A 13855-nucleotide genomic window follows, 5' to 3' on the forward strand; every position below is an offset into this window, starting at 1 on the left:
CCACAAAGTCATAACATCTAACCCTAACCTTAACCCTAACATTAACCACACTGCTAACCCTAATGCCTAACCCTTAAATGATTTCATACATTTTTACAATATAGCCAGTTTTGACTTTGCAGCTGGCCTATCTATGGGGAAATCACTCAGTTCTACTTCCAGGACAAGGCTCATGACAATAAACGTCAACCTGGCTTGTTTTAATTGGAGGGTGCTTGTGGCTCTGGATCCCAAATGGAGAGTGCTTGTGGATCTGCATCCCAAATGGCACCCTATTCCCTATATAATACACTGCTACCTATGGGCCCTGGTCAAAGGTAGTGCACTATATAGGGAATAGGGTGTCATTTGGGAAACATCCCCTGAATCTATCTTTATTCAAAGCACAGTGATGACGAGCCAGACTTTTATCATTAAGTGGCTGGTGTTGTTTGACATCAACTTTCATGTTATCAGCTAATGTATAATCTAACTAAGCTTTGCTTTAGTTTGAAGTGCCTCTGTGCATACCTATTAGAACAGGCCTGGCCAGGAGATTGTTATCCCCATTTATGACGGAGCAAAAGTCTGCCTGTTCTAACCACAAATACAAAACAAAAACTTAGAAAAGCTTCTGGTGAGGTCAAGTAATAATGGACGTTTTGCTGCCTGAGATGTATTGCTTGCAGTGTATTCCATGATCATAAATATTCGGATGTATCATCACTGTCAAAGTACAGTCTATTTTTAATCCTTACGCCTATACAACAGTAAATTATGAATCAAATTTGTTTTCCGAAATTGAGTCCTCAGCATTGCATTAGTAGATATTATGACAGATGATGTAAGGGGCAGTGAGAGCAGAGAGGAGAGAGGGGATTGGGTTCTGGTGTGGTGTATATTGTAGCTAGAAGAGTTGGGCTGTGTAGAATAGCTGGTGTGTTTTGTTATTATTCTGTAATCTGGGTTATGTTGGGCTGTGTAATATTACGTTGTTAGGATGTGTTGTTGTGTTGGGTTATGTTGTATACTGTAGGTAGGTATGGGCTTGCTGTGGAAAACTCTGCGCTGTGGGGGTTATTGTGTCAGGCACATGCACTGGCTGCTTCTCACAAACCCAGCCTTTTGTTATGCTAATGAGCAACCGGCTTGGCCCTTTGTCCAAGACACAGAGAGAGAGGTGGCAGAGAGGGAGGGAGGGAGGGAGGGAGAGACTGAGTAAGAGAATGAGAGTAAATAAAGGGAGGGGACAGAGTGAGGGAAAGAAGACATAAATAGGAGGGGAGAGAGCGAAAGAAAGAAAGAGAGAGAAAGAGAGAGAAAGATCACGAGTGAGAAAGAGAGAACAAGAGAGAACGAGAGAGAAAGTGAGAGAGAGGGAAAGAGAGAAAGTGAGAGAGAGAGGGAGACATGGAAATAGAGAGACACAGAGAGAGTGAAAGAGACAGAGCGCGAGACAGAGCAAGGAAGATATATATAAATATATATATATATATATATATATATATATATATATAGAGAGAGAGAGAGAGAGAGAGAGAGAGAGAGTAAAGAAGGTGTCCTACTCCCCCTGACCTTCCCCCAGCCTCCCAACACAACGTCACAGTCTGAGAGAGACAAAACAAGCTACCAGTCAGCTGGGCTCCTCACTCGCTTTGAACACACACACACACGGCACACCCTCCGCACGCTCATCCATACACTCTCACACCCACACACTCACGCCCACAAACCCAGACATATACAGTCAGCACACACTCGGCTCTCAGATCTCATCCACCCGCCGGTGTGTGTGCATTGGTCCCTGTGCAACACGCTGAGAATCACTCCCTCACACACTCCGTCCATCACTGGCTCCTTGGCTCTGACCGGAGAGGAGGATTCTCCTGTATGGCCTGTGACTCTCTGCTCTAACCGAAGACTACCACACAACACAGAGCGGAGAGACAGGGAAGAGGAAAGGCTACAGCAGCAGGAGGTGAAGGAGAGAAACGCTATCCCTAACCCCCCTCGAAAATAACAAAAAGCAGCCTGACGGTGTGGCAGCAGCAGCAGCCTGACGGTGTGGCAGCAGCAGCAGTCTGACGGTGTGGCAGCAGCAGCAGCCTGACGGTGTGGCAGCAGCAGAAGCCTGACGGTGTGGCAGCATCAGCAGCCTGACGGTGTGGCAGCAGCAGCAGTCTGACGGTGTGGCAGCAGCAGCAGTCTGACGGTGTGGCAGCAGCAGAAGCCTGACGGTGTGGCAGCAGCAGCAGTCTGACTGTGTGGCAGCAGCAGAAGCCTGACGGTGTGGCAGCAGCAGAAGCCTGACGGTGTGGCAGCAGCAGCAGTCTGACGGTGTGGCAGCAGCAGAAGCCTGACGGTGTGGCAGCAGCAGCAGTCTGACGGTGTGGCAGCAGCAGAAGCAGTCTGACGGTGTGGCAGAAGCAGCAGTCTGACGGTGTGGCAGCAGCAGCAGTCTGACGGTGTGGCAGCAGCAGAAGCAGTCTGACGGTGTGGCAGAAGCAGCAGTCTGACGGTGTGGCAGCAGCAGCAGTCTGACGTTGTGGCAGCAGCAGCAGTCTGACGTTGTGGCAGCAGCAGCAGCCTTTGTCTTGTCCAGCTTGGTCCACATGCTCCCCCCGTAGATAGAAGAGAACAGAAGAGAGGGGAGGAGCAGCGCTGAGCACTGACACATTGACCTACTCTACCAGGGCGAGAACAACGTTTGCTGTTTGCTGTGTTTCCCTGTGTGGATTCAGTACTTGGACAGCTCCAGAGTGCTCCACTCTCCAACACATTCCTGTAGTAGAGTATAGTATATGTGAAGTCTCCCTCATCGAGACCCCATCCCCAGCGGCAGCCCTGGACCTCCAGCCCCATCCCCCCTTGGCTCTCTCCCTGGCTCCCTGCGCACCTCTCCCCCTGGGTACAGCAGACAGCATGGCCAGCCTGGAGCACCAGTGGGAGAAGCAGCTCTTTGAGAAGTTCTGGAAGGGGACGTTTAAGGCTGTGGCCACACCGAGACCAGGGAGCATCATCGTGGCCAGCATCACCGCACGGAGGAGGGTAATCAGGTCAGTTATCTCTATAATTCAAATGTCAAAACGCTTTATTGACATGACAAAATTGAACATTTGTATTGCCAAACAACATCGTTGAACAGTTCAACCATACAATAGGCTCTATTTCTCAATTCTCTTTATCTCTCTCTATGTCAATACTGCAACTATAGTTTTCTAAAATCGTTTTGTTGTTGTTGTACCTATGCGTATGATAGAATTGCCCACCTGTAGACATGCTGATATATATGAAAGACAAGTATGTCAATGTTTTGGGCTGTTGCTGAATCAAGCAAACAAGCAGGTGGTCTAACCTCTTGTAACTATGAGCACTAAGTAGACAGTCCAACACCAAGTCACTATGAGCACTCAGTAGACAGTCCAACACCAAGTCACTATGAGCACTCAGGAGACAGTCCAACACCAAGTCACTATGAGCACTCAGGAGACAGTCCAACACCAAGTCACTATGAGCACTCAGGAGACAGTCCAACACCAAGTCACTATGAGCACTCAGCAGACAGTCCAACACCAAGTCACTATGAGCACTCAGCAGACAGTCCAACACCAAGTCACTATGAGCACTCAGGAGACAGTCCAACACCAAGTCACTATGAGCACTCAGGAGACAGTCCAACACCAAGTCACTATGAGCACTCAGTAGACAGTCCAACACCAAGTCACTATGAGCACTCAGGAGACAGTCCAACACCAAGTCACTATGAGCACTCAGGAGACAGTCCAACACCAAGTCACTATGAGCACTCAGTAGACAGTCCAACACCAAGTCACTATGAGCACTCAGGAGACAGTCCAACACCAAGTCACTATGAGCACTCAGGAGACAGTCCAACACCAAGTCACTATGAGCACTCAGGAGACAGTCCAACACCAAGTCACTATGAGCACTCAGGAGACAGTCCAACACCAAGTGACCTAATAGTGAGTTAAAGCAGGTGTGTCAAACATACGGCCCACGTGGGGGTCCAATCCGGCCCGCAGGTGCTTTTTATTAAAAATTTATAAATACAGTAAATATTGCTTTTATTTATACTTTTTTTTTTTTGGGGGGGGGGGGGTACGAACTCAATATACTTTAAAACAGGGGTGCAAGTAGAATTCATTTCTTCCCGGTATGGGACCTCCTATAGGCTGCACGTGCACCAACATGTTTTATGGTCCTAATCATAGAATTACACATAGTATTCCTATTAATTCAATAGGATCTCTGTGAGTCGTAAAGATTTGTCATTTAACATTTAAAATGTATTACCTTTTATTGTGGCATGAACACAACCAGTCATGATGTTTTCATCTGACTGTCAAACAATCACTTCAAAGGGATCCTGTACTAGGCTACCCGCGCATGTTCATCTAGTCGCAACATATTTCCAGCCTCCAAACAGTGGTGAATGGAAAGAGACATATGTTACACAAAACACCAAAAAGTGTAATGACATTTAGCGATTGTCATTAGGTCAGAATTTATGAGTCCACTTCTGTCTGCGCACGTCTCGGTGTCGAGGGTTCTCATCGAACCACATCGCATTTTGGAGCGTAGGCTAGACCACCTGTTTTCAAGTCCATTCGCTCATTTTTCATGTCTCTGATAACATTTTGTTTTCATTATTGTGATAGGCTCATGTGATAGGCTCATGTGATAGGCTCATGTGATAGGTTCATGTGATAGGCTCATGTGATAGGCTCATGTGATAGGCTCATGTGATAGGTTCACGTGATAGGTTCACATGATAGACTCATGTGATAGGCTCATGTGATAGGCTCATGTGATAGGTTCATGTGATAGGCTCATGTGATAGGCTCATGTGATAGGCTCATGTGATAGACTCACGTGATAGGCTCACGTGATAGGTTCACGTGATAGACTCATGTGATAGACTCATGTGATAGGTTCATGTGATAGGTTCATATGATAGGCTCATGTGATATGTTCATGTGATAGGCTCATGTGATAGGCTCATGTGATAGACTCACGTGATAGACTCACGTGATAGGCTCATGTGATAGACTCATGTGATAGACTCACGTGATAGACTCATGTGATAGGCTCATGTGATAGGCTAATGTGATAGGCTCACGTGATAGACTCATGTGATAGGCTCATGTGATAGGCTAATGTGATAGACTCATGTGATAGACTCATGTGATAGACTCATGTGATAGGTTCATGTGATAGGTTCATATGATAGGCTCATGTGATATGTTCATGTGATAGGCCCATGTGATAGACTCATGTGATAGGCTCACGTGATAGGCTAATGTGATAGACTCATGTGATAGACTCATGTGATAGACTCATGTGATAGGCTCATGTGATAGGCTCATGTGATAGACTCACGTGATAGACTTACGTGATAGGCTCACGTGATAGGTTCACGTGATAGGTTCACGTGATAGACTCATGTGATAGACTCATGTGATAGACTCACGTGATAGACTCATGTGATAGGCTCATGTGATAGACTCGTGATAGGTTCATGTGATAGGCTCATGTGATAGGCTCATGTGATAGGCTGATGTGATAGGCTCACGTGATAGGCTCATGTGATAGGCTCACGTGAAATTCTCACTATTTATTTTTCCGGGGCCCGACCGTCCCGCCTTACTTTCACCCCTGCTTTAAAATGACTCAAACCAAATTGAAGCTGTGTATAAATGATAATGGACCTACATTCATACAGTTTCTTGACTGTGTCCAGCTCGCTAATAATCACCGAAATGCTAGACAGTCAAGGAGCATAGACAATTCCAAAAACGATGGATACAGGACTATTTTTTTTCACATTTTGGCGTGAGCAAATATAACACATTTTCAGTGCGGAACTCGTTAAAGACCGAATGCGGCCCCAGGGACAAAATTAGTTTGACACCCCTGAGTTAAGGTTTCTTTGCATTTCAAATGCATTTTCATTGAATGCATTTCAACATGTCTACGTTTTATATGTAGAACAGGATTAGATAACGGAGAAAAACACACATGACAGGCAGGCATATCAAGTAAACATGACAGAGGCTTCAGTAGAATTTTCCCAGACAGGTTAAAGGTTACATGCTTGTCTTCTCTTCTCTGTCTGAGGCTTTAAAGTCAGCCACGTCCCCTCCAGTGATATGTTGGCCATATGCCTTTGTCTCTCTGTGAAGTGCCACCATGTGTGTTGTGTATTCATGCCCCTTCTCAGTGTGTGTGTGGTTGGTTTTACTATCCGTGTGGGGACCAGAAGTGGGGACATTTCGTCAGGTCCACACAAGGAAAAGCTATTTTAGGCTTAGCGGTTAGGTTTAATTAGGGTTAGAATTAGGGTTAGGGTTAGAATTAGGGTTAGGGGTTAGGAGTTAGGGTTAGGGGTTTGGGGTTAAGGTTAGGTTAAGGGTTAGGGTTAGGGAAAATATGAATCTGAATGGGAATCAATCGTTTGGTCCCCACAATGAGAGTAAAACAAACATGCCCGCTTTCAACATTGCAAAGATTATACTCTGTACTATCAGCCCTCAGAGCAGACGGACAGGCAGGCAGGCAGACAGGCAGGCAGGCAGGAGAAAAACAGACAGGCAGACAGGCAGGAAGGAAAAAAACAGACAGAAAGACAGACAGACAAGCAGACAGAAAGGCAGACAGACAGGCAGGCAGGAGAAAAACAGACCGACAAGCAGACAGACAGGCAGACAGACAGGCAGACAGACAGGCAGACAGACAGGCAGACAGACAGGCAGGCAGACAGGCAGGCAGGAGAAAAACAGACAGGGTGAGATGTGTGACATCATTGTATCAGTGTTTATCTATCCTCTCTCTCTCTCTCATCCTCTTATCCTGATCCCATCCTCACAATCAGACACGATCCCCTAGCACTGACAACTTTATCCCTTATCCTATAGCCCCATCCTGACCAAAAAAAGTGAATGTACATTATACACAAAAATACAGTCTGGGGATTCACACAGCGATGCGCTGCCATCAGGGTGGGGCAGGGAAGTAAGTGCAACATTTATCAACAGCAGACTGTCTCTGTCTCAAATTACACCCTATTCCTTTTCACACTATTGAGCAAACCGAACCGAGTCGAGCCAAACCAAGCTGTAATGAGCTGGCCTGGTTATACATCCACTATAGTTTCTGGACCCATGCTGAAAAGGAAATGGCAGAATATAGTGAGAAATTAGTATAAATATCATTATAAACCGGGTGGTTTGAGCCCTGAATGCTGATTGGGTGAAAGCCGTGGTATATCAGACCGTATACCATGGGTATGACAAAACACTTATTTTTACTGCTCTAATGACGTTGGTAACCAGTTTATAATAGCAATAAGGCACCTTGGGGGTTTGAGGTATATGGCCAATATACCACAGCTAAGGGCTGTTTCCAGGCACTCCGCATTGCGTAGTGCTAAGAACATCCCTTAGCCGTGGTATATTGGCCATATACCACAAACACTGGAGATGCCTTATTGCTTAAATAGCAATGACTTTTAGATATGGCGCTAACACACAAAATAACGAACATTATGTCACGATCAACAGTGCAACAGTTCTGAAGCCCAGATCACATAAGATAGCAATTTCTCTAATAACCTTCATTGATGGTTATGTGTGGCTCAGTTGGTAGAGCATGGCACTTGCAATGTCAGGATGGTGGGTTCAATTCCCGCTGGGGCTACCTGTAAGAAAATGTACAGTGAGGGAAAAAAGTATTTGATCCCCTGCTGATTTTGTACGTTTGCCCAGTGACAAAGAAATGAACAGTCTATAATTTTAATGGTAGGTTTATTTGAACAGTGAGGGGGCTGAAGGTTCGAGTTGCCAAACGTCAGCCTTGAAACCTTAATGACTTGGAGAAGATCTGCAAAGAGGAGTGGGACAAAATCCCTCCTGAGATGTGTGCAAACCTGGCGGCCAACTACAAGAAACGTCTGACATCTGTGATTGCCAACAAGCGTTTTGCCACCAAGTACTAAGTCATGTTTTGCAGAGGGGTCAAATACTTATTTCCCTCATTAAAATGCAAATCAATTTATAACATTTTTGACATGCGTTTTTCTGGATTTTTTTGTTGTTATTTCGTCTGCTGAGCGCAAACTTGACCATTGTGAAAATTCTGTGCATCTTCTGGCGCGCGTTTACTATGAACACTGAGGCTGTCCCCGCTTTAAGTTACAGTTATAACAGCGGCCAAGTAGGCTGCTGTGGCTATTTGATCATAATGTAAGCCTATCAGAGTGGCCTACCATAAAAACAATGGAGAAAATGCATCCTATAACATTTTAACATGGAAATAGCTGTTCTATCATTCAGCCTACAGTAGCAGCCAATGTGTGGTGTTCAATGTAGGCCTACATTCCATGAGACTTTTGGAAGAAATATGCAGGGCTTGACATTAACCTGTTTAACCACTTGTCCTTCAGAAAATGTGTTGTTTGATGCAAGAAACCACTTTACAAAATAAAGTTAATTATTATTCCCATACCATTATTACAGAGAATCAGACAAATTATGCTACCCTCTGCCTATTGGCTACTTAGCTTATTCAAGCCTGTCTCAAAATACAACACTGCCCCTTTAAGACAGAAAAAATGCTCTTTACCTGAATTGCTTTTCAAGGACGGCTAGAGATGCACACGTTTTGTGCTCTTGTAGGAAGCAACCACTGCCCCATTGCTGACTAGAATGGGCTAATAACTCACTTACTAGCAAAGAGTATGAACAAATCTGCACACGTGGCTACATGCAGCTCTCACTTTGATCTCAAAACAAGCGCATCTACTCGTGACCACTCATGCTGTAAACACAGTCCAGTTCAAAGTGAAATACACAGATCCATACAGTGAGGAAAAAAAGTATTTGATCCCCTGCTGATTTTGTAAGTTTGCCCACTGACAAAGACATGATCAGTCTATAATTTTAATGGTAGGTTTATTTGAACAGTGAGAGACAGAATAACAACAAAAAAATCCAGAAAAACGCATGTCAAAAATGTTATAAATTGATTTGCATTTTAATGAGGGAAATAATTATTTGACCCCTCTGCAAAACATGACTTAGTACTTGGTGGCAAAACACTTGTTGGCAATCACAAAGGTCAGACGTTTCTTGTAGATGGCCACCAGGTTTGCACACATCTCAGGAGGGATTTTGTCCCACTCCTCTTTGCAAATCTTCTCCAAGTCATTAAGGTTTCGAGGCTGACGTTTGGTAACTCGAACCTTCAGCTCCCTCCACAGATTTTCTATGGGATTAAGGTCTGGAGACTGGCTAGGCCACTCCAGGATCTTAATGTGCTTCTTCTTGAGCCACTCCTTTGTTGCCTTGGCCGTGTGTTTTGGGTCATTGTCATGCTGGAATACCCATCCACGACCCATTTTCAATGCCCTGTTTGAGGGAAGGAGGTTCTCACCCAAGATTTGACGGTACATGGCCCGTCCATCGTCCCTTTGATGTGGTGAAGTTGTCCTGTCCCCTTAGCAGAAAAACACCCCCAAAACATAATGTTTCCACCTCCATGTTTGATGGTGGGGATGGTGTTCTTGGGGTCATAGGCAGCATTCCTCCTCCTCCAAACACGGCGAGTTGAGTTGATGCCAAAGAACTCCATTTTGGTCTCATCTGACCACAACACCTTCACCCAGTTCTCCTCTGAATCATTCAGATGTTCATTGGCAAACTTCAGACGGGCATGTATATGTGCTTTCTTGAGCAGGGTGACCTTGCAGGCGCTGCAGGATTTCAGTCCTTCACGGCGTAGTGTGTTACCAATTGTTTTCTTGGTGACTATGGTCCTAGCTGCCTTGAGATCATTGACAAGATCCTCCCGTGTAGTTCTGGGCTGATTCCTCACCGTTCTCATGATCATTGCAACTCCACGAGGTGAGATCTTGCATGGAGCCCCAGGCCGAGGGAGACAGTTATTTTGTGTTTCTTCCATTTGCGAATAATCACACCAACTGTTGTCACCTTCTCACCAAGCTGCTTGGCGATGGTCTTGTAGCCCATTCCAGCCTTGTGTAGGTCTACAATCTTGTCCCTGACATCCTTGGAGAGCTCTTTGGTCTTGGCCATGGTGGAGAGTTTGGAATCTGATTGATTGATTGCTTCTATGGACAGGTGTTTTTTATACAGGTAACAAACTGAGATTAGGAGCACTCCCTTTAAGAGTGTTCTCCTAATCTCAGCTCGTTACCTGTATAAAAGACACCTGGGAGCCAGAAATCTTTCTGATTGAGAGGGGGTCAAATACTTATTTCCCTCATTAAAATGCAAATCAATTTATAACATTTTTGACATGCGTTTTTCTGGATTTTGTTGTTGTTATTCTGTCTCTCACTGTTCAAATAAACCTACCATTAAAATTATAGACTGATCATTTCTTTGTCAGTGGGCAAACGTACAAAATCAGCAGGGGATCAAATACTTTTTTTCCCTCACTGTATATGGCAATGGTCTATTTGCATATAGGGATACTGCAGCTCTAATTAGTTATGCTGCACCAGTCTGTAGAGTATTGGCTGTGTAGTGACTGTCAATGCAATACAATCCTACAAATCTCCTGCACAGTTCGTTTTGTTTTGGTACGTTGCATTGAAATTGGCTAATATTGGCAATTCCCACAGTAGAGGGAAACATTGATAGTGTTAACTAAAGGGGAGAACTAGAAAGTTGAGTGAAGTTCAGTCTCGTGCTTCTGTGTCCTGGGGGGACATTGGTTACAACCCTTTTGGGGGCGTATAGAACCCTTTGTTATGGTTATTTATAGAACCTTTATGGAGAATGATTCTATAAATAAACGTTCTCAATCTGAAAGGTTCTTTGTAGATCATTTTAAAGAACCGTACAGGTTTTTTATTCTGGTCAGCCATATTGTTAAAATTCCATAAGGTTTTTATCATTGTGTTAATTGACAGGTTGAATCAGCTGAGCTACCTCTGGAACAGCTAGGGGTCCCCTAGGTGAGAATTCAGAACAACTGACTGATTTAGTCAACTGTTCTCAATTGTCACAAGGCCATACGTGAGTTTTTTACAAGACACTATCATCACTAGCCATAGTCATCAATAGTATGTAATGGCATAACACAACAGATTAGATAAACTGGAATGACACTCTCAATCTCGGTTGCACCCAAAAAAAACTGTGAGCAAACCACGCCCCAAAATATTTGAATGAGCCAACTCCCCTACATTTTAATTATCACTAAAAGAGCAAAGAACACTTTTGTGAACTGTAAAGAACCATTGAAGAGCTCAAAGGGTTCTTTGAGTCATTATGGTTCCACATAGAACCATCACCCTTGAGGAACCGTCATTTTTTTGTGTGCAGTGTAACAGTGTCCTTATAGTGTCTGGGATAGCACCAGAGGACGCTGCATTAGTGGAAGCTGGCTCTCTCTGCCTGTCTGTTCAGTTTTAGCCCGTCCTCCAGCTCCAGTGTCTCCTCTCCTCTCCTCTGCTCTGGAGAGGCTAACTGTGGCTAACATTGACATTGATGCAAGCATCACAGGCGGGGAGAGGGGAGATGACAGACATTTACATAGCCTGACAAATTTTTCCACTGCTTTGTCATTCGCTACATACTTTAGTCTGAGACTGCTATCATTGAAGGGGCATGAGGGGCATTGTGCAAAACAAAGTCATCAGCGATTGGATAGTCTCTAACCAATCAGAGTATCAAAGCCAATGACTTATTTTCAAACCTCCACTTTACCCACGTGTGTTCTGGCTCTGGCCCTGGACCAATCAGAAGGCCGCGAAAGTGTTCACATAAGGTGATGGGTGGGGGAGGTCCTCAGATCCAGACTCATTGTGGAGAAGAAACTAAGGCCCATGGGAGTGGCGTAGTGATCGGCCGGAGCAAGGAGTCTGGGTAGCCAGGCAAACATTTACAATCAACCGAACAAATGTTCCTAATTTATTCCCCAGCCAGAGCCCAGGCTGTCAATCAGACAGCTAACACTCCATTTACATCAACCTTTCTCTTTTGTTCTCTCTCTCTCTCTCTCTCTCTCTCTCTCTCTCTCTCTCTCTCTCTCTCTCTCTCTCTCTCTCTCTCTCTCTCTCTCTCTTGGTCTCCCCCCCCCTCTCTCTCTCTCTCTCTCTCTCTCTATCTCTCTCTCAATCTCTCTCTCTTTATCTCTCTCTCGCTCTCACTCTTTATCTCGCTCTCGCTCTCACTCTCCCCTCTCTCTCTCTCTCTCTCTCTCTTCTCTCTCTCTCTCTCTCTCTCTCTCTCTCTCTCTCCCCCTCTCTCTCTCTCTCTCTCTCTCTCTCTCACTCTCCATCCATTCTCCATCGTCCTCCCCGTTTCTCCTTACTATAGTAGTCACTGTCAGAGCAGAGTGAAATTGTGGTCTCTAGCAGTCACTGGCAGAGCAGAGTGAAATGGTGGTCTCTAGCAGTCACTGGCAGAGCAGAGTGAAATGGTGGTCTCTAGCAGTCACTGGCAGAGCAGAGTACAGATGGGAAAATAAATAAACATATATATAGGTTGTATTTACAATGGTGTTTGTTCTTCACTAGTTGCCCTTTTCTTGTGGCAACAGGTCACAAATCTTGCTGCTGTGATGGCACACTGTGGTATTTCACCCAATACATATGGGAGTTTATCAAAATTGGATTTGTTTTCAAATTCTTTGTGGATCTGTGTAATCTGAGAGAAATATGTGTCTCTAATATGGTCATACATTTGGCAGGAGGTTAGGAAGTGCAGCTCAGTTTCCACCTCATTTTGTGGGCAGTGTGCACATAGCCTGTCTTCTCTTGAGAGCCAGGTCTGCCTACGGCGGCCTTCCTCAATAGCAAGGCTATGCTCACTGAGTCCATAGTCAAAGCTTTCCTTAAGTTTGGGTCTGTCACAGTGTTCAGGTATTCTGCCACTGTGTACTCTCTGTTTAGGGCCAAATAGCATTCTAGTTTGCTCTGTTTTTTTGTTAATTCTTTCCAATGTGTCAAGTAATTATCTTTTAGTTTTCTCATGATTTGGTTGGGTCTAATTGTGTTGTTGCCCCGGGGCTCTGTGTGGTCTGTTTGTGTTTGTGAACAGAGCCCCAGGACCAGCTTGCTTAGGGGACTCTTCTTTAAGTTCATTTCTCTGTAGGTGATGGCTTTGTTATGGAAGGTTTGGGAATCGCTTCCTTTTAAGTGGTTATAGAATTTAACGGCTCTTTTCTGGATTTTGATCATTAGCGGGGTATCGGCCTAATTCTGCTCTGCATGCATTATTTGGTGTTTTTCGTTGTACACTGAGGATCTCTCTCTCTTTCCCTCTCTCTCTATCTCTCTCCCTGCTCTCTCTCAGAGAATCACATTATTTACTGTGTATAACCGAGGGGTGATGAACAACTGATGAACCTAGTGAACACCTGGGCAGTGACAGTTAGAGTAGAACAGACAGAGACTGAGAGAGGAGAAGAGGGGAAGAGGGGGAGACAGAGAGAGAGATGTTTCATGTTTAATCAGTCTTCCCTCCTCCTTCCACTTTTACTGTCCTCTGTCTTTCCATTCCTCTCTCTGTCTTTCCATTCCTCTCTCTGTCTTTCCATTCCTCTCTCTGTCTTTCCATTCCTCTCTCTGTCTTTCCATTCCTCTCTCTGTCTTTCCATTCCTCTCTCTGTCTTTCCATTCCCCTCTCTGTCTTTCCATCCTCCCTCTGTCTTTCCATTCCTCTCTCTGTCTTTCCATTCCTCCCTCTGTCTTTCCATTCCCCTCTCTGTCTTTTCATTCTTCCATCGTTACTGGAGCTTGAGAGTCTAGACCAGTAATTAGGGCTGGTCATTCCCCCTCCCCTCTACTCTCTCCCCTCTCTCCTTCCCCTCCCCCTCCCATCCCCTC

General features: G+C 45.0%; 1 protein-coding gene across 1 annotated transcript in view; it reads left to right on the forward strand.

The window, feature by feature from the left end:
* Positions 1–2901: 2901 nt before the first annotated feature.
* The window catches only part of srrm4 (serine/arginine repetitive matrix 4), a gene marked incomplete at both ends in the record, with an annotated part of 92776 nt that continues 81822 nt past the window's right edge, over positions 2902–13855 (forward strand). Inside the window, one exon of the mRNA XM_084180411.1 lies at positions 2902–3035. Within this exon, the coding sequence (XP_084036537.1) occupies positions 2902–3035 (134 nt within the window). The remainder of the gene's footprint in view (positions 3036–13855) is intronic.

Source organism: Coregonus lavaretus (assembly GCF_964263955.1).
Source record: "Coregonus lavaretus genome assembly, chromosome: 17".
Classification (NCBI taxonomy): Eukaryota; Metazoa; Chordata; class Actinopteri; order Salmoniformes; family Salmonidae; genus Coregonus; species Coregonus lavaretus.